Raw genomic sequence first — 22,524 nt, 5'->3', positions numbered from 1 at the left:
ACGATCAATAAATAATATATACAGGCTATAAATTTTCAGCGCGCCAACAGACGCGCCGAATTCCTAGTATAGTTCTAAAATTGCGATAAGGTCCTACTACATTCCTTTTTCGATTAAATCCAACTATGCAAAGGTTGCAATGATTTGTGGAACCTTCTAGTAGCTTCACACTAATGTAATGGAAGGTACCAAATGAATACTGAAAATTGTGTACAAATCAGTTGTGAAGGTCCTAAAATATCTGTTTCACAATTATACAGTAGCACAAATAACATAAAGTTAATATTTTAACCAGAATGATCCAATAAGTCAAAAGTAATTAATTTACTTGATCAAAATAAAACAGATAAAATACACCGAGTTAAACCATATCCAAGTAAACTGAACCAAAACAACAATTTGATAACCATAGCCGGGAAACAAATGCACAAACAAACTTAATGCATAAATATTTGGATAATTTAGTAGACTAAAGATCCAACCGAAATTTTCTCCACTTCACTTAATTCCAATATCTGCAGATAAAATAGGGACATCATAAGTTATTGAGGATTATCAGGGATGAAATTTAACTAAGAATTCGAATGGAAAATGGAAATGAACGAATAGGCATCTTTTTGGCAAGCTAAAGCATCTAGGTCTCCCCAAACAATTAAGCATGAGAACCAATAAGTCTCTTTGAGTAATGAAAGGTTTTAGTCCATAAGATGAACCTTGTGGCAAAACCTGATGTAATAGGCCTCTCAAAAGGAATTTTGAGCAAGGCACACATAGAAGTTAAGGTTAAGGTTGCTCTCTAATCTTTTATCAATTATGGAGTTGGTTGGATATATAGGCTAGTATATCACTTTTAATTCACTCATACGTTATTTGTTTACATGAGTTAGCCCAAGATAGAGTTCTTTTACATGAGTTAGCCCAAGATAGGTTATTTTATTTTTTCACATCAAATCAGTCGTGATAACATTAGGTTATGATAGCGCATCCAACATGTCATGTTGAACAATCATGTAGACCACAACTAACTCCGTTAACATTGAACCAATAGCGATAACCACGGGCTCGAAGTTACATTAATTAATTTCAAGCTCTGAATGTTCCTTACCCTCCTACTCTCATGCTCCCTTCCATTTCTCTACTGACTCTTTGCTCCCTCCCCCCTAGCCATCCTCCATCTCATCCTTTCCATATATGGTACTACCAGAGATGCATCCTTCGCCTCCTCTCTCCCAGCGCACTGGCCACCACCGTCTCCCTCAACATTCACCAAATCCAACTGGATCTGGATATATAGTATGAGCTAGAGCAACTAGATCCTGCTGGACCGCATTGAACTCAAGGCCTCTAGCTAAGCTAGGTCATGGAGCCGAGCAGAGGGGAGTTGGTGACAAAGGATAGGGAGGACGTGGTGTGGTGGAGTCTGGAAACTAACTACCTTAGTAGAAGACACGTTTTCGGTGCCGACTATAGGCCACGGGCATCTATTGTGGGAAATTTGATAGCTTGGTGAACAACAAATGTACTGAAGGTTACTTTAACAAAGGAGTAGGAAATACCAGTTGTGTGCTAATTTTGTTGAACCATACCTGCACTACCACACACAATTAACAAATTGTTTAACAAGGCTTTCACTGTGCTTCATGTATAAGGCTTAATAAATTGTTGCTACTGCTTGAACAAGTAACAGTATAAATCAATCTCTGCACAACCAGCAAGTGGGACTAAGGCTGCGTTCGAGAAGGCATTTAAGCTGAGCTTATCCTTCGCATGCAAATGAGATGAGTGATTAGGATATGATTAATTGAGTGTTAATTATTATAAACTTGAAAAAATATTTTTTATTATTTTGTAAAAGAAACTCATATATAAAATGTTTTGTAAAAAACAAATCGTTTAATAGTTTGGAAGCGTGCTGAAAATAATCGTTTAGCAGTTTCCTTAAGAATTGCTGGCCAATTGTTTCTCAAGATTTTTATACATTGGCTGCTCACTTCCATGTTGAACTAGTTGACCTTCATTGTATTAACTATTCTTTTACTACTCTGGTGCCATAGAAGGTTAATCCAGAAAATGTTAATGATTTTAGGCCTATCTCTCTTGTGAGTATTAGTCTGAAATTTTTAACTAAGTTAATGGCTGATAGACTTCAAGGAGTGATAAAGAAGGTTGTTCATGAAAATCAGTATAGTTTTATTAAGGGGAGAACTATATAGGATTGTTTAGCCTGGTCTTTTGAATATATCCACCAATGTCAACAGTCTAAAAGGGAAATCCTGATCCTTAAATTGGACTTTGAAAATGATTTTGATACAATTGAGCACTCAACCATCTTGGAAATTATGAGACATATGGGTTTTCCCTCTAAATGGATGAATTGGGTTAATATGATCTTTAATTTGGCAAGTTCCTCCATCTTGTTGAAAGGTGTTCCTGGAAAATTCTTTAGATGCAAGAGAGGTGTCAGACAAGGAGACCCCTTTGACCTTTGCTTTTTGTAATTGGTGCTGAAGTCCTTCAAGTGATTTTAAACAGAGCCATGAATCTTGGTTTATTGACTAAACCCATAAATGATCAAGGTGGGGAGGACTTTCCAGTTATGCAGTATGCTGATGACACAATGTTTTTTTAAAAAAGCCTCTCAGAAGGAATTGTTTTGTTTAAAAGCTCTTCTGCACACTTTCACTCAGGATACTGGTTTGAAAATTAATTATCACAAGTCTATCATTTATCCTTTGAATATTCCTGAGGAGAAAGTTAATAATTTGGCTTTGCTTTTGGGATATAAAGTGGGCACAATGCCTTTTACTTATCTTGGACTACCAATGGGCACCACAAGGCCAAGAGTAGTTGATATGGCACCTTTGGTTGATAGAGTGGAAAGAAGATTGACTGCCAGTGCTGCTTTTCTCCCTTATGGAGATAGACTAACCATGATAAATTCAGTTCTGTATGCTATTCCCACTTACTACATGTGCTTTTTGAAGTTGCCAAAAACTGTTATAGATGCAATTGACACAGCAAGAAGGAATTATCTTTGGAGAGGATCGAATGCCTCAGTTAAAAGAAAGTCTTTGGCATCATGGGATAAAGTTTGTAGACCTAAGGACAAAGGTGGTTTTAGGTGTGCTGAATTTGTACATTCAGAATGAGGCTCTACTTCCGAAACATTTTCATAATTTTTATACTGCACAGGACCTGCCTTGGGTTAGGCTGATTTGGGCATCTTATTATAGAACTAAAGTTCCTCATACGGTTTTCACTAAGGGGTCCTTTTGGTGGAGAGACATAATTCAATTAGCTGACATCTTCAGAGCTATTTCACATTGCACATTGAGCACAGGTTCTACCGTCTTATTCTAGGATGATCTTTGGAATATGGTGAGATTAAAAAGATGAGATACCCTGATCTTTATTCCCAAGTTTTTGTGAGATGGGAATCTGTAAGTTCTTTCTTGAGTCTTGAGCTAATTTTCATCTACCTTTGGTTGATAGGGCCTATGAACAGTTTTTATAGTTGCAATCTGATTTAGGCTCTATTTCTCTTAGTCCAAGGAAGGTGGATTCCTGGTCCTTCATTTGGAACTCACATACTTACTCTGCTCAAAAGTTTTATAAGGCTAATTTTGTTGGAATTAATGTTCCAAAACCTTTTATATGGATCTAGAAAACTAAATGTGTGAAGAAAATTAAAGTCTTCATGTGGTTGCTTTTATGGGATAGACTGAACACAAGGGACATGTTGGATAGGAGGCATTGTGCTCCTGAAGATGCAATCTTAAGTTGTGGAATTTGTGGTGGACCTAGAGAGACCTTGACTCATCTCTTCTTCACTTGTTCCTTTAGTAAGCAATGCAGCGCCGAGCTCGTCGGGGTGGTGGCGGCGACCCATCCCGACAGTGGCTGCTTCGATCTGCGCCGCCGTTGTTAGGGGAGGAGAGGGCGATAGAGAGGGAGAGGAGACATGAGGGAGGAGAGGGCAATGGAGATCAGAAGCTCGGCGCCACCACCTTTCCGCTGCCGCTCCGCTCGGTGCTCCGCCGCCGCAGCACCGCCGTCGTCACGGCTTCTGCCCCGACGAGGAGAGGTGGAAGCAGGGAGAGCGGCTTCACGCGGCTGCCCCCGCCGTCCCTCGTTCCCATGCTAGAGGAGGAGGAGGAGGAGGAGGAGGAGGAGGGGAGGGCGGGGCCGATGGGGAGAGAGGAGCGGCTGCTCCGGCTGCGCCGCCCCTCGATCTGCACCGGCCGGGACTCGCTGGCCGCGCTGCCCCCGATCCATGCCTGCCACCGAGGGAGGAGGCCGGACAGGGAGAGGGCCACCGTGCCATCCCCCACTCGTTGTCGGCGCCATCCTCTGCTCGGCGCGGCACTCGCCTCGTTTCCTCCACCAGGAAAAAAAAGGATAGAGAGAGATGCGAGGCGAGAGAGAGAGAGGGATGGTGGAGTACTGGAGTTGAAAAAAGTAAAGGAGACAGAGAGATGGTGGGACCCACCACTACATGTAACTTGTATCGTGGAGCTGTAACTTGCATTGTGGAGCATGTGGCTTATACCGTTCTTGGTCTATATGGCATGGGAGGAACGCTAAAATTTGGTGATGCACTGTGAATGGCCTAATGGACCTCAGCAAATTTGGAGTTCAATGGACAAGATTGTGCATTGACACTTTTTAAAGCTTAGACAATATATACTTTTAGATAATACATAGTTTAAGTGTACATATTGTTACCAAGATAGAATTTGCAAATCTAAGGATTTCCTCACATATTTTCAAAAGAAATCAACTGAAACTAGTGGCAATAGTTCTCTTGGAAATAGAATTTTCTAGGAGAGCTGTTATGACTATGTAGTATTGTAATAGGCAAATTACCAAGAAAATGCAATACAGTATGGTGTCACTATTGCAACAATTAAGACCACGGTTCTAATATGCATGCTACGGTTCCATCTTGAGCACCCATTTTTTTAGTATATATACTAAATCAAGTTTGTATGATTTAGCTTTTATGCTGCTCTTTTTATGATCGTATACAATGTACTCCCTCTATTTTATATTATAAGTTGCTTTAATTTTTTCCTAGTTAAACTGTTTAATGTTTGACCAAGTTTATGGAAAGGTGTAGAACCACTTTCAATACAAAACAAACATATTATCAAAATATATTAAATGTTAGTTTTAATAAAACTAATTTAGTATTATAGATATTACTATTTTTTTCTATAAATTTGGTCAACCTTAAAGAAGTTTGACTAAAAAAAGTTAAAACAATTTATAATATGAAATGGATGTAGTAGTTAATAGCAATTATTTGTGTACTTGTGCTTCCATGTCACCTCATTTTCTTCTAGCCGTTGGATCTCAATCGAGCGGTCGAGATTCATCAGCCCAGTGTACCTTACATCCTGTCATTCCATATCCTTGGCAGAGAGCAGCTAGCGCTATTTTGAATTCCACATGCGCACGAGCGCCACCACCAGCTTGCTCCTCCTCGACTTTTGTACGTCCTCTTCTTGGAACCATGAGCCATTGGATGGGAATAGGTTATGATTCGATGGTAACGCCCATGTAGGGCTATCAATGAGCCGAGCTCGAACAAGGTCATCTGCTCAGGTTTGAACTTGACACAAGCTCGAGCCAAGCCTATTGCACCTTCGAGCTTTTAGGCAAGCTTGGCCGTAAGTAGTATAATATATATTTTAAGGATAGTATCTTGATAAGTATAATTATTTTCTAGTTAATCACACTAATAAAAGAGCAAAAAATGATTAAAATAAATATATTGTGCAAACACATGCTAATTTTATTAAATCAATAACATGAACAAACAATATATACTATACACAGTCAAGCTTGGTAGAAGCTCAAGCTAAGCTCGGTAAAGCTCACGAGCTTTTGCTTTTTGACAGCCCTACTCCCATCCATAAAAGTGCAACAAGTGTGACAAGTGAGCCATCCATATCCCCCTGATGACTAGAGGAACCGATGGGATGGATCTGTGTGCTATGCTTCTCTCGGTGGCTCAGGCATGTTTGCTTGTCATAGATAATGCTAGATCCCCTAATGCATATTCACACTCTACTCTAATACTCTTTCCAATCAGTTTTATCTTTTGTGAAGCATGCTGTGGAGATTATGGATATCCCATATCTACACGGCGATGATATTTGCACTGAATATAGGATACCGAATATAGATAGAATATCTTACTTGTATCCTGGGTTTGTTTCTTAACTTGTACATCAAGGAAATACCTTGAGACTTAGTCGGTTACGACTGTATTTTATCTGTATCTGCATATTCCGTTAGGGATATAGATTATCTTTTGTAACACGGACTCCTTCCCATATATAAGGGGGGTCCGGGTGCCTCTAGGGGCATATGTTGTTTTTCCCCAAATCATACAATCAATAACACACTCGGCGAATTCATCCCCGGACAGGAGTAGGGTATTACTTCTTTTATAAGAAGGCCTGAACCTGTATAAATCTTTTGTCTCTAAACCCATACACTTTCCTAGCTTGATAGCCACCCCCTTTTATTATTGCCGAAATCTAGTTTCGACAGTTGGCGCGCCAGGTAGGGGTTGCGTCAAGCTTTTCGCCGATCAGTGCAATGGGTTCTGTCTCCGGCATCGACGACCTCGTCTTCCCACCCGGGCAGACGTTTCGGTTCGGCAGCCTCGATTTCGTCACCAACAACTTCGGCAAGATTTCTCTCCTCGACTCGGAGTCAGACCAGTCGGGAGAGAACCGGATTTCAGTCCCGTTTGGATTCCCAAACGCGGCTGAAAGTTACTTCAAGACCATCTCAATCGAGTCGGCTTCAAACCACTCGGGTGAGATCGCATCTTCTCCAACGTCACCAGATCAAGATGATGGGGCTTACCCACCGATCCTGATGAAGCTCCCCGACGATTTGGCGGCCGTCTCCATCACGACAGCGTATCCTTCCCGTAGGCCTAGGCGGAAGTCGGCTTCAACACCGATTTCGCCTAGCTTCAGGGAAGTCGGCGTCATCCTCCAACCACTCGGCACGGTTTCGACGGATCAGCTGGATGGCTACAACAGCTCTCCCACCGTCGACTCGCGTCCCACCGACATCGTGGAGTACGACGAATTTAGCTCTCGCTACAACGACCTGGATCTCGACGACTTCGACGGAAGCCTAGATGACAACTACACCCCTCTCTACTTCGGCGTCTTCATGGCCGGTAACGAGACGGAAGAGCAACGCCAAGCCCGGGAGACCGAAGCGCGCCGCGAGACTGAGCGTCGCCGACTGGAGGAGGAGCATCAAGCACAAGAACAGGAACGGCTACGGCGTGAGCAGCAGGAGCGTGAGCGGACCGCGAAGGAGGCTGAGGATCGACGGCAGCGAGCTTTGGAAGCAGGGCGCCGAGCGCGTGATCTCATCGGCCAACAAGATGTTGAAGGGACGCCGGTTTTCTGCACCCCTCAACAGAATGCGGTTGCCGCGATCACCCTCCTCGACACCCTCCTCAAGGAAAACGAGCTCAATCAATCCGACCACGTCGTCAACATCTTGAACCAGACGAAGACCATGATTGCGGCCTCGGTCCCAGTTAACTCCGAAAGCGTCCACACGCCGACTGGCAGCCGAGTCCCCCACTTCCGATCTCATGACTACCGTCATCCAAGCCTCAGCATCACCGGCGCAGGATCCAATCGCAGGAGCAGGGGCCACGACGAGCGGTCCGTTCACTCGCCTCCCGATCATCATAGGGAGCGCCGAGTGGAACGGCCTCGCTCACCACCTCGTCGCCGCCCCGTCGATCTTCGCGACACAATCATACAGCGCCGAGCAGCTCGAGGCTATCATCATTCGCCGGACCGCCACGACGACGACCTTGACGGAGTAGCAGCCTTCACCGACGACCTGCGTCGAGTGGATTGGCCAGCCGGCTTCAAGCCGACTGGAATAGAGAAGTACGACGGTACCACTAACCCAGAATCGTGGCTTACCGTCTACGGTCTCGCAATCCGCGCAGCAGGAGGAGATAGCAAGGCCATGGCGAACTATTTACCAGTGGCTTTAGCGGATTCCGCCCGATCTTGGCTCCATGGATTGCCCCGTGGTACAATTGGATCTTGGGCTGAATTGCGCGACCACTTCATCGCCAACTTCCAAGGCACCTTCGAGCGTCCCGGCACACAATACGACCTCTACAACGTTATTCAGAAGTCCGGAGAATCCCTTCGAGATTACATCCGGCGATTTTCTGAACAACGTAACAAGATCTCCGACATCACCGACGACGTTATCATCGCCGCATTCACTAAAGGGATTCGCCACGAAGAATTGGTCGGCAAGTTCGGGCGTAAGCCTCCCAGGACAGTCAAGCTCATGTTTGAAAAAGCCAACGAGTACGCCAAAGCTGAAGACGCCATCACCGCATCAAAGCAGTCGGGTCCCAGTTGGAAGCCAAAAAAGGATACGCCGGCTTCGGGAGGAGGTGGAAGTAACAATCATAAGGACCGCAAGCGTAAGCCTGCGGAACTTGTTGCAACCGCCAGTCACTCTTCTCGACAGCGTTCGCGCATCAACACGTTCGACAAGATCATGAACTCCCAATGCCCGCACCATCCTAACTCCAACCACGTGGCCAAAGATTGTTTCGTCTACAAGCAATTCGCGGATCAATACACCAAGACTACGCGGAAGAACCCCGACGAAGAACAAAGCACGTCGAGGAAGAAGGACGACGGCGACACCCCGGCAGGATTTCAAGACCACCGCAAGGAGCTCAACCATATCTTCGGCGGCCCCCTGGCTTATGAGTCTAAAAGGAAGCAAAAGTTGACCGAACGAGAGATCAATGCTGTTCAGCCCGACACGCCCCAATATCTTCGATGGTCAGAGATTGCAATCAAGTTTGACCGCTCGGATCATCCTGACCGAGTGGTCCACCCGGGGCGGTACCCCCTGGTACTAGACCCAGTGGTCCGTAATGTCAAGCTTCGCAGAACCCTCATCGACGGTGGCAGTGCACTCAATATCCTCTTCGCCAAGACCTTGGATGATATGCAGATTCCTCGCTCCGAGCTAAAACCAAGCAATGCGCCTTTTCACGGAGTAATTCCAGGATTATCCGCAACTCCACTCGGCCAGATCACCCTCCCGGTCACTTTTGGCACTCGGGAAAACTTTCGCACAGAGAATATCAGCTTTGAAGTCGCCGATTTCGAGACAGCATACCATGCCATACTCGGACGCCCGACGTTAGCCAAGTTCATGGCCGTCCCGCACTACACTTACATGATGATGAAGATGCCTGGTCCCCGAGGAGTCCTATCCCTACGGAGCGACATCAAGCAAGCCGTCACATGCGACAAGGAGAGTTGCGACATGGCCCAAACCCGCGAGATGGCGTCTGCCCGAGAGGATATCCGACTAGCTGCAGCCACGGCGAGCGAAGGAGAAGTACCTGCTACCAAGACTTCAAAAAGTGGAGAAAGCGAAGCCAAGACTAAGAAGATTCCCCTAGATCCTTCTGATCCTACTAAAACTGCTATAATAGGCGCCGAGTTAGATTGTAAATAGGAAAGCGCGCTCATCACCTTTCTTCAAAACAATAAAGATATCTTTGCATGGAAACCATCTGATATGCCCGGTATTCCTAGAGAGGTGATTGAGCACTCCTTACATGTCAAAGAAGATGCCAAGCCTATCAAACAACGACTCCGCCGTTTTGCACAAGACAGGAAAGACGCGATCAAGGAGGAATTAACCAAGCTGTTAGCAGCAGGCTTCATCAAAGAAGTCCTTCATCCCGACTGGCTGGCAAACCCGGTTCTAGTTCGGAAGAAAACGGGGCAATGGCGCATGTGTGTTGATTATACTGACCTCAACAAGTCTTGCCCTAAAGATCCTTTTGGGTTGCCTCGCATTGACCAGGTAGTCGACTCGACCGCCGGCTGTGAGCTTCTCAGTTTTTTAGACTGCTACTCGGGGTATCATCAGATCCGACTGAAGGAATCCGACTGCTTGAAGACTTCATTCATCACGCCCTTTGGAGCATATTGCTATGTCACCATGCCGTTCGGACTAAAAAACGCAGGAGCAACTTATCAACGTATGATTCAGAGATGCTTCTCAACACAGATCGGTCGCAACGTTGAAGCCTATGTGGATGATGTAGTCGTCAAGACCAAGCAAAAGGATGATTTGATCTCGGATCTAGAAGAAACCTTCGCGAGCATCCGTGCTTTCAGGATGAAATTAAACCCTGAAAAGTGCACCTTCGGAGTACCGTCAGGGAAGCTGCTTGGTTTTATGGTGTCTCATAGGGGCATCCAAGCCAACCCGGAGAAAGTTACTGCTATCCTCAACATGAAACCGCCAAGTACCCAGAAAGATGTTCAGAAGTTGACTGGATGCATGGAGGCGCTCAGCCGATTTGTTTCAAGACTTGGCGAGCGGGGGATGCCCTTCTTTAAGCTACTGAAGAAGACGGATGATTTCCAATGGGGACCCGAAGCACAGAAGGCCTTCGAAGATTTTAAGAAACTCCTCACCGAGCCACCGGTCTTAGCCTCACCACACCCGCAGGAGCCGTTGTTGCTGTACGTATCAGCCACCTCCCAGGTTGTAAGCACAGTCTTGGTTGTTGAGCGTGAGGAAGAAGGCCATGTCCAGAAAGTCCAGCGACCGATTTACTTTGTCAGCGAAGTCCTAGCCGACTCCAAAACGAGGTACCCTCAGGTTCAGAAGCTGTTATATGGTATTCTAATTACTACCAGGAAGCTATCTCACTATTTTCAAGGTCACTCGGTAACGGTGGTCACATCATTTCCACTCGGTGATATACTGCACAATCGCGAAGCAAACGGACGGATTGCTAAGTGGGCTTTGGAGTTGATGTCTTTGGACATATCATTCAAGCCCCGTATTTCAATTAAGTCCCAAGCGTTAGCTGATTTTGTCGCCGAATGGACCGAGTGCCAGGAGGATACCCCCGTGGAGAAGATGGAACACTGGACCATGCATTTTGACGGATCAAAGCGACTTTCAGGCACTGGAGCAGGAGTGGTTCTAATTTCCCCAACTGGAGAAAGATTAAGCTATGTGCTTTGGATACATTTTTCGGCGTCCCACAACGTCGCCGAGTATGAGGCGCTCCTTCATGGACTGCGAATTGCGATCTCCCTAGGGATAAAACGTCTAATAGTTCGAGGCGATTCACAGCTGGTCGTCAACCAAGTTATGAAAGAGTGGTCCTGCCTTGATGACAACATGATGGCATATCGACAAGAGGTACGCAAATTGGAAGACAAGTTCGATGGACTCGAGCTCAGTCACGTTCTTCGACACAATAATGAAGCCGCCGACAGACTTGCCAACTTCGGATCCAAGCGCGAGGCGGCACCCTCTGATGTTTTCGTCGAACACCTTTATACGCCGACAGTACCTCACAAAGATACTACTCAATTTGCGGACACTCATGACGTAGCTATGGTTGAAGCAGACTGGCGAGAGCCCCTCATACGATTTTTGACTTCTCAAGAACTCCCCCAAGACAAAGATGAAGCCGAGCGGATTTCAAGGCGGAGCAAACTTTATGTTATGCATGAAGCTGAGTTATACAAGAAAAGCCCTTCAGGAATTCTGCAACGCTGCGTATCTTTAGAGGAAGGGAGACAATTGCTGAAAGACATACATTCTGGGATATGCGGAAACCATGCTGCTGCACGCACCATTGTCGGCAAAGCTTACCGGCAGGGTTTTTTCTGGCCTACTGCAGTGTCCGACGCCGACAAAATTGTGCGCACATGTGAAGGTTGTCAATTTTTCGCCAGACAAATTCATCTACCAGCTCAAGAGTTGCAGACTATCCCGCTGTCTTGGCCGTTTGCGGTTTGGGGGCTCGACATGGTTGGCCCGTTTAAAAAGGCAGTCGGCGGTTACACGCATCTCTTTGTGGCCATTGATAAATTTTCCAAGTGGATTGAGGCTAAACCGGTTGTCACGATCACAGCAGATAACGCTCGAGATTTCTTCATCAACATTGTGCATAGATTTGGAGTGCCCAATCGGATCATCACTGATAATGGCAGACAGTTCACTGGCGGAGTTTTTAAAGACTTTTGTGAAGACTTCGGAATTAAGATTTGCTATGCCTCAGTGGCACACCCCATGAGCAATGGACAGGTGGAGCGAGCCAATGGCATGATACTTCAAGGGATTAAAGCGCGTGTTTTTGACCGGCTAAAACCCTATGCCGGCAAATGGGTGCAACAGCTGCCATCAGTACTTTGGTCTTTGCGAACTACACCCAGTCGGGCCACAGGCCAGTCACCTTTTTTCCTTGTCTATGGGGCAGAAGCAATGTTGCCGAGTGAAGTCGAATTTGAGTCTTTGCGCTTTCGTAATTTCCGCGAAGAACGCTACGAGGAGGACCGAGTGGATGACTTGCACCGACTGGAAGAAGTCCGCGAAGCAGCTTTGATTCGGTCGGCTCGATACTTACAAGGGTTGCGGCGTTATCATAATCGCAATGTTCGATCCCGTGCCTTTTTAGTCGGCGACCTGGTTTTGAGGAAAATTCAAACTACACGAGATCGGCACAAGTTATCTCCTCTATGGGAGGGGTCGTTTATCATCTCTGAAGTCACCCGGCCAAGTTCCTATCGACTCAAGCGCGAAGACGGTACTCTCGTCGACAACTCTTGGAACATTGAACATCTTCGTCGTTTCTACGCTTAAGCTTATCATTGTACTTCCTTATCTTGACTGTCAACATCAAGTTTTCTTCTTGAAGTTGTCAGTCGGGGGCTATCATCATAATAATGGAGTGTGATTTTTTATCAATTCAATTTGCTTACTTGGTTTATCATTGCCTTGTTCGATTTTTCTACTTAGTCTGCGAGGACTGAAAGTTTTTAATAGCTTCTTTGGGTTTTAGGCTCAACAAAGCTTGATAAAAGCTTTTAAGAAATCAAAGATTTGGCTAGAACTATCAAGCACAGCATATATACACCAGTATTTTACAAATTGAGCCTCCATTTGCTACATTCATACTCAGTCAGAATCAGTCCTTTCATCATCAGAGTTATTGTTGCTCGGCTGAAGGTCGTTGTTGCGGAATTGATCTACAACGTCACTTGCAATCTTGTCAGCCGCGTTTTGAGCATTGCTGATAAGGTCAAGAGCAGCTTCTTCGCTTGTCCCGTCTGCAAAACCATCAATGGCGTCAATTTCAATTCTTGGGTACAAGGATTTGGTCATCGCCAATGCCATGCTAGCTCCCATACTTCCAGCTTTCTTGATATTCTTGAAATATACATCCGGTGCAACTCTCAGCTTGTCAAAGATTTCGGTTGCGTCGAGTGCACTCGGACCACTGTTATTGAGGAACATAGCTTGGACGAGTGGGGTAGCGACATTAGCGACTTCATCTCTTGCTCCTTCAAGCCTCTTGATCTTACCAACCAGGACGTCGAACTGAGCTTGAGATTTGATTTTGCGGTCTGCAAAACACATTTATAATAAGAATCTGCTGCATTAAAAAGAGGGAAGTTCAGATTGTCAGCTGGCAGTACCTTCAACCTCCTTCAAGGCCGAGTCCCTTTGCGCAGCCAGTTCTACTTTATCTCTTTTCAGAGCTTCAATTTGTTTCTCCATTTGAGCCATCCTGGTGGCTTGCGCTGTTTGAAATCCAAATGTTTGAGGATACAGTTATGACAGCACAAATTAATGGGACAGATCTAGAAGATTACCTTTTGATGAACCACTCAGCTCGAAGTTTGAATCCTGGAGCTGGGCAATTCGGTCCCTTAATTCCTTCTCTGTCTTTTTGGCGTGCTCCTTGGCCTCGTGTAGCTGGTCCCTAACTGCTTCCAGAGTTCCCAAATGAGGAACCAGCTTTTCTAAAGTTGCAGTCTTGGCCTCATTGCGAAGATGGATTCTCTGCATGATGGTTCACGGTTTAGTTTTGCTGAAGAGAAAACAAAGTCATTAAAGGCAGTCACCCGGAAGATTTACGTTCACAATGCGAGTGGCTTCTCCAAGTGCCTTTTTCAGCTGGCACACTTCCTCGTCTTCTTTTTGACGATTTATGACGATGCCGGCAGCTTGTGAGTTCTCGTCCCACCATTTGAGCAAGATAGGAGGACGAGAGTCGTCAGCTGCCTTTATGCGAGGAATTTCTTCTTCGTCATCGCCTGGTGGTCCTGATGTATTTCCAAGACATTAGACGAATAAGCTGGAGTTATTCAAATCAGCATCACTCGAGAAGATGAGTTACCTGAGGATGTTCCTAGCTGAGCGTGAGGTGACCCTTGTTCTTTATTTGGAGACCCAATCATTGAGTCTTTACCAGCCTCTGGTCCTTGGGAAGTTGTCGTCTGCGCTTCAACTTCGGGGATTTCTTGATCGGGACCTACATCCGACTGGTTTCCAGTCGGGGGCTCTTGGGTTGTTGTAGTTTCACCTGCTGCCGACTAGTTTCCAGTTGGCGGCTGGTCACTCGGATCGGCCTTATCACCTGAAGCATGGGCGCCAGTCGGCTGGCTTTCGGCAGTTGGCTCAGGATCCTTGGATAAATTTGGCTCTGTCACAGCCGGATCAGGATCTTTTCCAGTTGGATCTATGTCAGATGGTTTCCTGCAAAGTGTCCTTTCAATATTCAGTATGATTTCTATGAGAGAAGCATGTCAAAGGGAAATGGTACCGAGAGGTTTATACCTGGAAGATGTTCTAATCTTTGGCATTTGACGGCCAGCCAGTTTTTTCCTGGGAATGGTGTGCTTTGGGAGTTTATTGGGCGTGCCTTTGTCCCCAGATTTGTTGCCGTCGTCGCCTTCGTCGTCATTAAGCACCAGCTTTCTCTTGCGAGAACCTGTCTGCCCAGTCGGTTTAGAGGTTTGAGGCTGCGGGTCTGATCTGATTGTTGGCCCTCCACCTCCCTGAACGGTGTGCTGGCGAGGAGACCGGCGCTGAGTAATTGGGGGGTCAGACTTCATCAATACATATTCCTGAATGAGATGCCTCCACGGTTAGTTAACTCAACATGAAGACAAGATTATGTTTTGGTCATGGGTTGAAGATTTCAGATGCATACCTGAGGAGGCGGATTGAATGCGTTATATGGCACAACTGGCAGCTGATGTGAGTAGCTGACGACAATAGCATTTGAGAAGATTTTATACATTCTCTCCTTCATGATTTTAAAATCCAGAGAATCTGGGTCTTCACGATTAGGATCATGCTTGCCGTCAAACTCGAATGCCGTACGGGATCTTTCTTTAATTGGTGCCAATCGGCACTTGATGAAGTGCCGAGTAATCTGCTCTCCTTGTAAGCCTTGTTCTTTGAGTTTTAGCATGCGGTCCATCAACTCCAAGGCTTGGGCAGCTTCATCTCCGATCGGAAGAGAGTTCCAAGTATCTTGGTACACCGGAGGAAGACAAGAGTACTCGGGAAGAGCAGGTTCAGGGTTCTGAACATAAAACCAGTTCGCATGCCACCCTTTGTTTGAAGTCTTGAAGGGCATCGAGAAGTACTTCTGGCTCAGAGTCCCCCTCAGCTGAAATCCGGCCCCTCCGACTACACATGGCTTGCTCTTGTTCGGTTGAGGTTTGAGAAAGAAGATTCGGCGAAACAGAGCGAAGTGGGGTTTGATTCCCAAGAAGGCTTCACAAACATGGACGAAATTGGCGATGTGGACTATGGAATTTGGGTTTAGGTGATGCAAGCTGATTCTATAGAAGCTTAATATCCCGCGGAAAAATTTCGAGGTCGGAAGAGCGAAGCCGCCATAGAAGAAATGGGAAAAAACAACAACCTCGTGTGTATCGGGGGATGGAAAAGCCTCACCGCACGCTGGACGCCACCCGATGATCTCCTTGGCAGGGAGAACGCCGTGCGCCACCATCTCCTTCAGGTTCTCCTCCGTCACGTCGGACGGCGCCCATTGGCCTTCAAAGCTTTCTTTCTCTTCCGCCATTGATTTTACCCGAATGCGTTGATTTGATTCGAGGGATGGCTAGGGAGAGGTGAGGGATTGAGGCGGTGGATTACGGGAAGGATTTTGATGAACTTTTCGAAGGTGGATTCGAGTGGAATGGTGAACCCTAGTTTGCCGGCGCAGCTTTGTACTGTAGCAGAGAGTGGGGAAAATGGCGAGAGTTCCGGCGGGGAAGACGAAGTGACGCTTGGATCACGGGATTTCTGGTTAAGGGTATCGGAGGTGCTAATGGGCTTAGGCCTGAACAGTACCTCAGCCCAATACTTTCAACAGCGTGGCCCATTGTGTTCCTTAGGGACTTAGGCATTTTTTGCTTTGGCAATTTATGCGCACAATAGTGTTGCCCAATGCTGATAAAATCCTTTTTACGCGGTCATATAATTCTTTGGAATTATTGCAATGCAAATTAAAAGGTGCCCGACAGAAAGGCGTTATGCTGTTTTGGTAAGCTTTTTTAGGCTACAAAAGCTGTCTGGGTTAACTTGGAATGACTTGTTTTTACCATAGTCATTTCCTTGGTATGTTATATGCCTGTTTTCATTATGGTAAATAGTCATAGCCTAGGCTATTAGACTTATTCATTACCATAATTTTTATAATACTTGGTGGGTAATCTTTAGAGTTTTTTATTCGGATACCTGTCAAGTGTGTTCATTCGTGAACCTTTTAGAGTGTTAACCACTCGGATTCCTTTTGTTGTGGCTAAAAAGCAGTCGGCTAGAATGCCTCTTTAGGCGCCGCGTATGCTTTTGTCATATGATATATGACTGTGCTATTATTTTGTTCTCAACTATATGTTTAGTTTGTTAACTAATCACATAGTTGGGGGCTACACCTAATTAGGTGCATATATTCGATGCACCATATTCTTTATCTTTTCGCCCTTTACAGTCTTCGTCTTCGCTACTCGGCAGACCTTGGCATGAGAAGTTTGAAGCACTCAGATTATTATCTTTGAGAAGGCTATGATGGTTGACTGCAAAGGTCTCGGGGGCTACTGTGGAGATTATGGATATCCCATATCTACACGGCGATGATATTTGGACTGAATATAGGATACCGAATATAGATAGAATATCTTACTTGTATCCTGGGTTTGTTTCTTAACTTGTACATCAAGGAAATACCTTGAGACTTAGTCGGTTACGACTGTATTTTATCTGTATCTGCATATTCCGTTAGGGATATAGATTATCTTTTGTAACACGGACTCCTTCCCATATATAAGGGGGGTCCGGGTGCCTCTAGGGGCATATGTTGTTTTTCCCCAAATCATACAATCAATAACACACTCGGCGGATTCATCCCCGGACAGGAGTAGGGTATTACTTCTTTTATAAGAAGGCCTGAACCTGTATAAATCTTTTGTCTCCAAACCCATACACTTTCCTAGCTTGATAGCCACCCCCTTTTATTATTGCCGAAATCTAGTTTCGACACATGCATTTGGTTGATCGCTCGAAGTTTGTTTCAGATTGTTGTTATGTTATCACTGCTTGCAGAAATTAAACTGGTGTCGACTAATTGAATTGGTTTGATTTGGTTTGTAGGGATTCATGGATCCGGCCATCACCCCCAGGCCCCAGTTTCGGTTCTTATCCTGCGTAGTTCATTGGATGGTATTTATAACTCCAAATGAGTAATCAATGTTTGTGTTTAGTTGTTCCAAAAATTGATGTAAATATGAAAATGATTTGCTTGGTGTCCACTTATATCTTGCTTCAGTTCCTCTTTTTTACATGTTAATAGTGTGTGCATAAAATCTATTTTTTGTTGTTGCTGGTGACCTGATGTACCAGTATTATGAAGTCGCAGACCCCATATTTTTCAATTTTCTCTTATTGTTATGCAATCCTTTGTTTCAAACTTTCAGGTCTGCATTAAACACATATAGTTGGACCAGTGCTAGACAGCAAGCAGATTACCACAATATTTTATGGTGTTTTCTAAATTTCTGACACAATAAAATTCTTTTTTTATTAAGAACTATCATATATTAGTTGTTTTGCACATCACCTTATGTATTACTGAAGGTTATACATATCCATATATTACCTGATTATTCTTTTCTTTTAGGAATTTCTAAATAATATTTGTTGGATTCGTGGTAATACTTAGATCCATACGATGAATTTAAAACCCTCACCGAAGATATAACATGTGGACAGATGAATTAGAAGACATGAAATGAATTTTAATTGGGTGCAGAATCCACAACAATATACAACCTTATCTTTTGGCTTATGCTTATGCTTATAAGCCAAATTTTAAATTTTCAACCTTAAATTTGGAGTTGATTTTGGGATTTTTTTTTCATCATAGTTTATTTTTCAGCCTTTGCTTTTAGATCGCTAAGAACATGTTTATAAAGTTTTATTCGCAAATTATTTTCCGTTTACAAATATATCGTTTCACTTATTCTGTCAATAAGCATAGTTTATTTTTCAGCCTTTGCTTTTAGATCGCTAAGAACACGTTTATAAAGTTTTATTCACAAATTATTTTCCGTTTGCAAGTATGTCGTTTCACTTATTCTGTCAATAAGCATAGTTTATTTTTCAGCATTTACTTTTAGATCGCTAAGAATACGTTTATAAAGTTTTATTCGCAAATTATTTTCCATTTGCAAATATGTCGTTTCACTTATTCTGTCAATAAGCATAGTTTATCTTTCAGCCTTTGCTTTTAGATCGCTAAGAACACATTTATAAGGTTTCATTCGCAAATTATGTTCCGTTTGCAAATATGTCATTTCACTTATTCTGTCAATAAGCAAAACAATGGAGTCCATAATTTGTTAGTGTACAATAAATTACCCCTCGTTGGATACACGGCAACCTTATATAGCGTATTGTGACAACATTTGATGAATAGTATACTATATATTGCGCTGTATGTTAACTCGTGACCTCGAACAATGTAGCATCTTTTGAAGTTTTAGCTAGTTATTCATAGAATTTGAGTTCCTCTACTCAAAAAATTATTCATTCAAAAAGTTCATATATTTCACTCTTCGTAGTTATGAAAGATTAAGGGTGCATATCGGCTGAATTTCAGCATGTCCCATAGAAACGCCGTATTCACCCCCATATTTTTGGCAAAGTACATCCATGTGTGTATAATTCTCAGCATTATCATTTGGACCCTAATTGGTGGAGTAGTACAACCTAAACAGTACCTCCTCATAAAGATGCTTTCCTATCATTTGTATTGCTAACACAGATAATATAATTGAAATATTTAGTGAAGAAAAAAACTGATACCAATGGTTAACTTACATGGATGATCTTGGAATCTCTTTGACACAAATTCTCTGGTGAGGTATGCCAAATTGAGTTAAGGTCATTATGATCTTTTTAACCCACATCACTTCCTTTTGACATTTGACACTGATTTTCTTGAGATGGTTCATCACAAATGGTTGTTCCATTGTACCATAGCTTTCTTCATTTTCCACAATCTTTTTAGGTTCCTTTATATAGTATAGGAAGATCAGAATTCAGTAAAATCAACTATATACAACATTATAGCATTGTAATAAAAGAATAGAAGTTTAAGAAAATTTACCATATAGAGTTTAAGAGTGATCTTCTCCAAAGCAGGTGAATGTTGTAGAATGCGAAGTACTCCCCGTAATCCATTTTCCAAAAACCACTCGTTCAATAGCAGTGTCTTTAAGTTTCTAAAGAGCGGGCACCATTTCAAATCTCTATCAAATATGGTTGAAATAGAGTCATTCATATTCTGGTCAAAACAAGAAACGATATATCAGTTTAAGTTTGTTTTTATGAGATTAGCTTGGGTTACATGTAGGTATTAAAAACAGAGTTAATTTGTTAAACAAATACATATAGTTTGTTACAAATTATTCACACAAGTTTATACAATTTAAATAAATACAAATACTTACTATTGTCTTAGTGAAGAATGTCATATATCAGAATAAAAAAGGCACTATTGTTATATCAATATTACCATTTGAAATGAATGAATGATCTTCTATAAGTTTGATATGTGCAATAACTTCTTTTCACAATTTTCTAAAAAGGAGTCATAAATGTTCTCCAAGGTTTAAAAGTAGTTTGCAATAATAAAAGTTTGTTTTAGTTTTATTTAGGCAACAACTAAATTATTGGTGAATTCACTTTAAGCAATTTTAAAATGAGTAAATTAAATTCTTTAGTAAAACAGAAGAACATGCAAGCATACCATTCTGCAGTCATTTGTCAACTCCATGTGAGTAGTATGTGATAAGTGGTGAAGAAATACAGAACCATTTAAGTGATCACCAATGGCATAACAACCCTCACAATCTTCAATACCACAGTCCCAAAAGCTAGAATACTGACAAGTATCATAACATTCATCGTTAAATGTGACAATTGCAAATGCCAAATATGGCATGCTTTCAAACAGTGGAGTCCAACCATCAAAACCAAGTAGGGTCAACGATACAATGTTTGGGACAGAAATGTGTAAGCGGCAAGGCCAACCATCATCATCTTCTGTCTCAAAAAACATAGTTTCCATTTTTAGACGCTTCAATGATTTGGACACGATCTTCCTTGCATAAATAATGCAATAACCCATTTGTAGTTCCTCTAATAATGGACAGCTTGTGAAATCAAGAGAATTAGCTTCTAACTTTACAGAATCAAGTTCCAACTTTCTTAGGTAACCAGATATGATAGCCTGATTGGTAATCGTCAGGAAGAAATCTTGAAACTGAATATAAACTCTAAGCTCCTTAACCTTACATACTGATAGGGCATGAAAGATCCACTTATTTGCCTTACGATTCTCACGACGAAAGTATTTAACGAATTCCAGATGACAAGTATCGATAGAAACATCACCTCTTTGCATGATGACATGATCCAGTAACTTCTGACAATGTTGAATAGTTTCGTTGGTTACATGCACAGTAGGGACAAACTTCCAGATGTTGCACCACCTTTGAGAGAGCACACATGTTTGCACAACTTCACGTGTTGATAAGAAAGATAGAATGTACTGTAGTACTTCATTTGGGAGATCATTGATGTTGGTGGCAATAGTTTCCATAGCTTTCTTCACTTTTTTGTTGCCTCCAGCCATTCTGTTGGATAAGTGGGAGAGTATATATAGTTAAGAAAAGAAACAAGCATGCCAAGGATGGAAGGAGCAATGAAACTTGGAATGCTGATCTTCCCAACCAAACAGAGACAAACGATGGTTATACTACTACATGATTAAGATATGCTTTAACCCAATAATTAACTAGTAATGCACAATATAAATTTCAAATAAAATCTATGTTCATTAATGTATACTCGGTTATTTCCTTACAGTTTGCCTTTCCTTCAAATTTGTATCGTTAGGAAAGAATACATATTCAATAATCCAAAGTAATTGCAAATAACTTCAAACTTTTGAAGAATATAACATGTATTTTAAAATAAAAATTTCTCACTAAGAATGTCATGACATTTTCTAATTAAGGGAATCCTCAGATAGTTCATAGATATTAAGTAATTTGACATAATGATTACCTCTTAGATTTGTGCCGTGGTAAAGGGTGGCGTGCTTCGGCCTCCTTAGCTGGCAATAACAAGGATATGGTGACACCCTTTCAAGGTTAGGTTTTTGGGATTGGGATAGAAAGGGTTAGGCGTGGTGGTAACAACTTGAGAAGGATGACCAACGCAGCAGCTAGTCGCAGAGCACACGGTAGGCGCCGATTTATCTAGGCACCACTGGAATCAAATTCTTATGGCAAGTGGATCTTGCAGGGAAAAGTGGCCGTGGGAGGGTTCATAACCAAAGATGAGGAAGCTGTAGAGTAGGAGGATGAGGTGATGGCGGCGGAAATGGAGAAGAGAAGAACAGGATGGACGAGGCGAGCACCAGGAGCAACAACGGCGCAGCAGATGGTGTTTCGGGTGGAGGCGGCTAGGGTTTTGAGTCGGGGAGGGGAGGAAGAGGAGGAAGGGTATTTGTGTGGATTAGGGGAGAGAGCGCAGTCCAATGGATCTAGAAGGAAAATTTGGTAAAATTTTAGATCTGTTAAGAAACCGGCCAGCCTATGAAGGTCCAGCCTAGGTTACCCACTAATAGGCCATCACTACGGGACAATGGCTATGAATAGAGGAGTGGAGAGGACTATTGTACACTAGAGCAATGGATGAATGAAAGAAAGATTGCACGTCCCTCATATATTTGTCTCTTTTTTGTATTCCTAGTATGTATCCCTTTTATGTAGCTCTAGGCTTGCACAATATGTTATATGCACGAGTCTCTACCGGTAAGAAAGATGTAAAGAATGTTATCAGGAAATCAAGGAAGTCTCCAATCGTATACCAAAAATGATTTCATTCTTTGTTCTTGTTCTGTTTTTGCAACTCCCAACGGCAACTATCACCGTCAGTGCCGACTCAGAGTTGCTTGCGAAAGCCGATTGGGGTTTTTGGGCACCAAACCACCGTGTGCATGGGAGCAAGACGAGGACCAACCAGCTTTGCCAGAACCTCGCCGCACCGCGCTCGACCAAAGCCAAGCTGCAA

General features: G+C 43.3%; 1 protein-coding gene across 2 annotated transcripts; it reads right to left on the bottom strand.

Moving 5' to 3' along the window:
- Positions 1-309: 309 nt before the first annotated feature.
- LOC136357107 (putative F-box/LRR-repeat protein At5g02930) lies at positions 310-22,165 on the bottom strand. 2 transcript variants are annotated; one of them, XM_066311875.1, is made up of 5 exons: positions 21,514-22,165; positions 20,192-21,080; positions 19,550-19,726; positions 19,261-19,454; positions 310-515 (listed from the first exon to the last, which is right to left on the bottom strand). In XM_066311875.1, exons 2-5 carry the CDS (start codon positions 21,077-21,079, stop codon positions 503-505), a joined length of 1,272 nt encoding a protein of 423 aa, XP_066167972.1. In that variant the 5' UTR covers position 21,080; positions 21,514-22,165; the 3' UTR covers positions 310-502. The 2 variants fall into 2 exon arrangements, with proteins under 2 accessions (XP_066167972.1, XP_066167971.1); XM_066311874.1 differs by lacking the exon at positions 310-515 and adding an exon at positions 18,648-18,744.
- Positions 22,166-22,524: the final 359 nt, after the last annotated feature.

The sequence above is a fragment of the Oryza sativa genome, chromosome 6 (genome assembly GCF_034140825.1).
Source record: "Oryza sativa Japonica Group chromosome 6, ASM3414082v1".
Taxonomy (NCBI): domain Eukaryota; kingdom Viridiplantae; phylum Streptophyta; class Magnoliopsida; order Poales; family Poaceae; genus Oryza; species Oryza sativa.
This window is presented reverse-complemented; position numbering and strand designations above follow the sequence as displayed.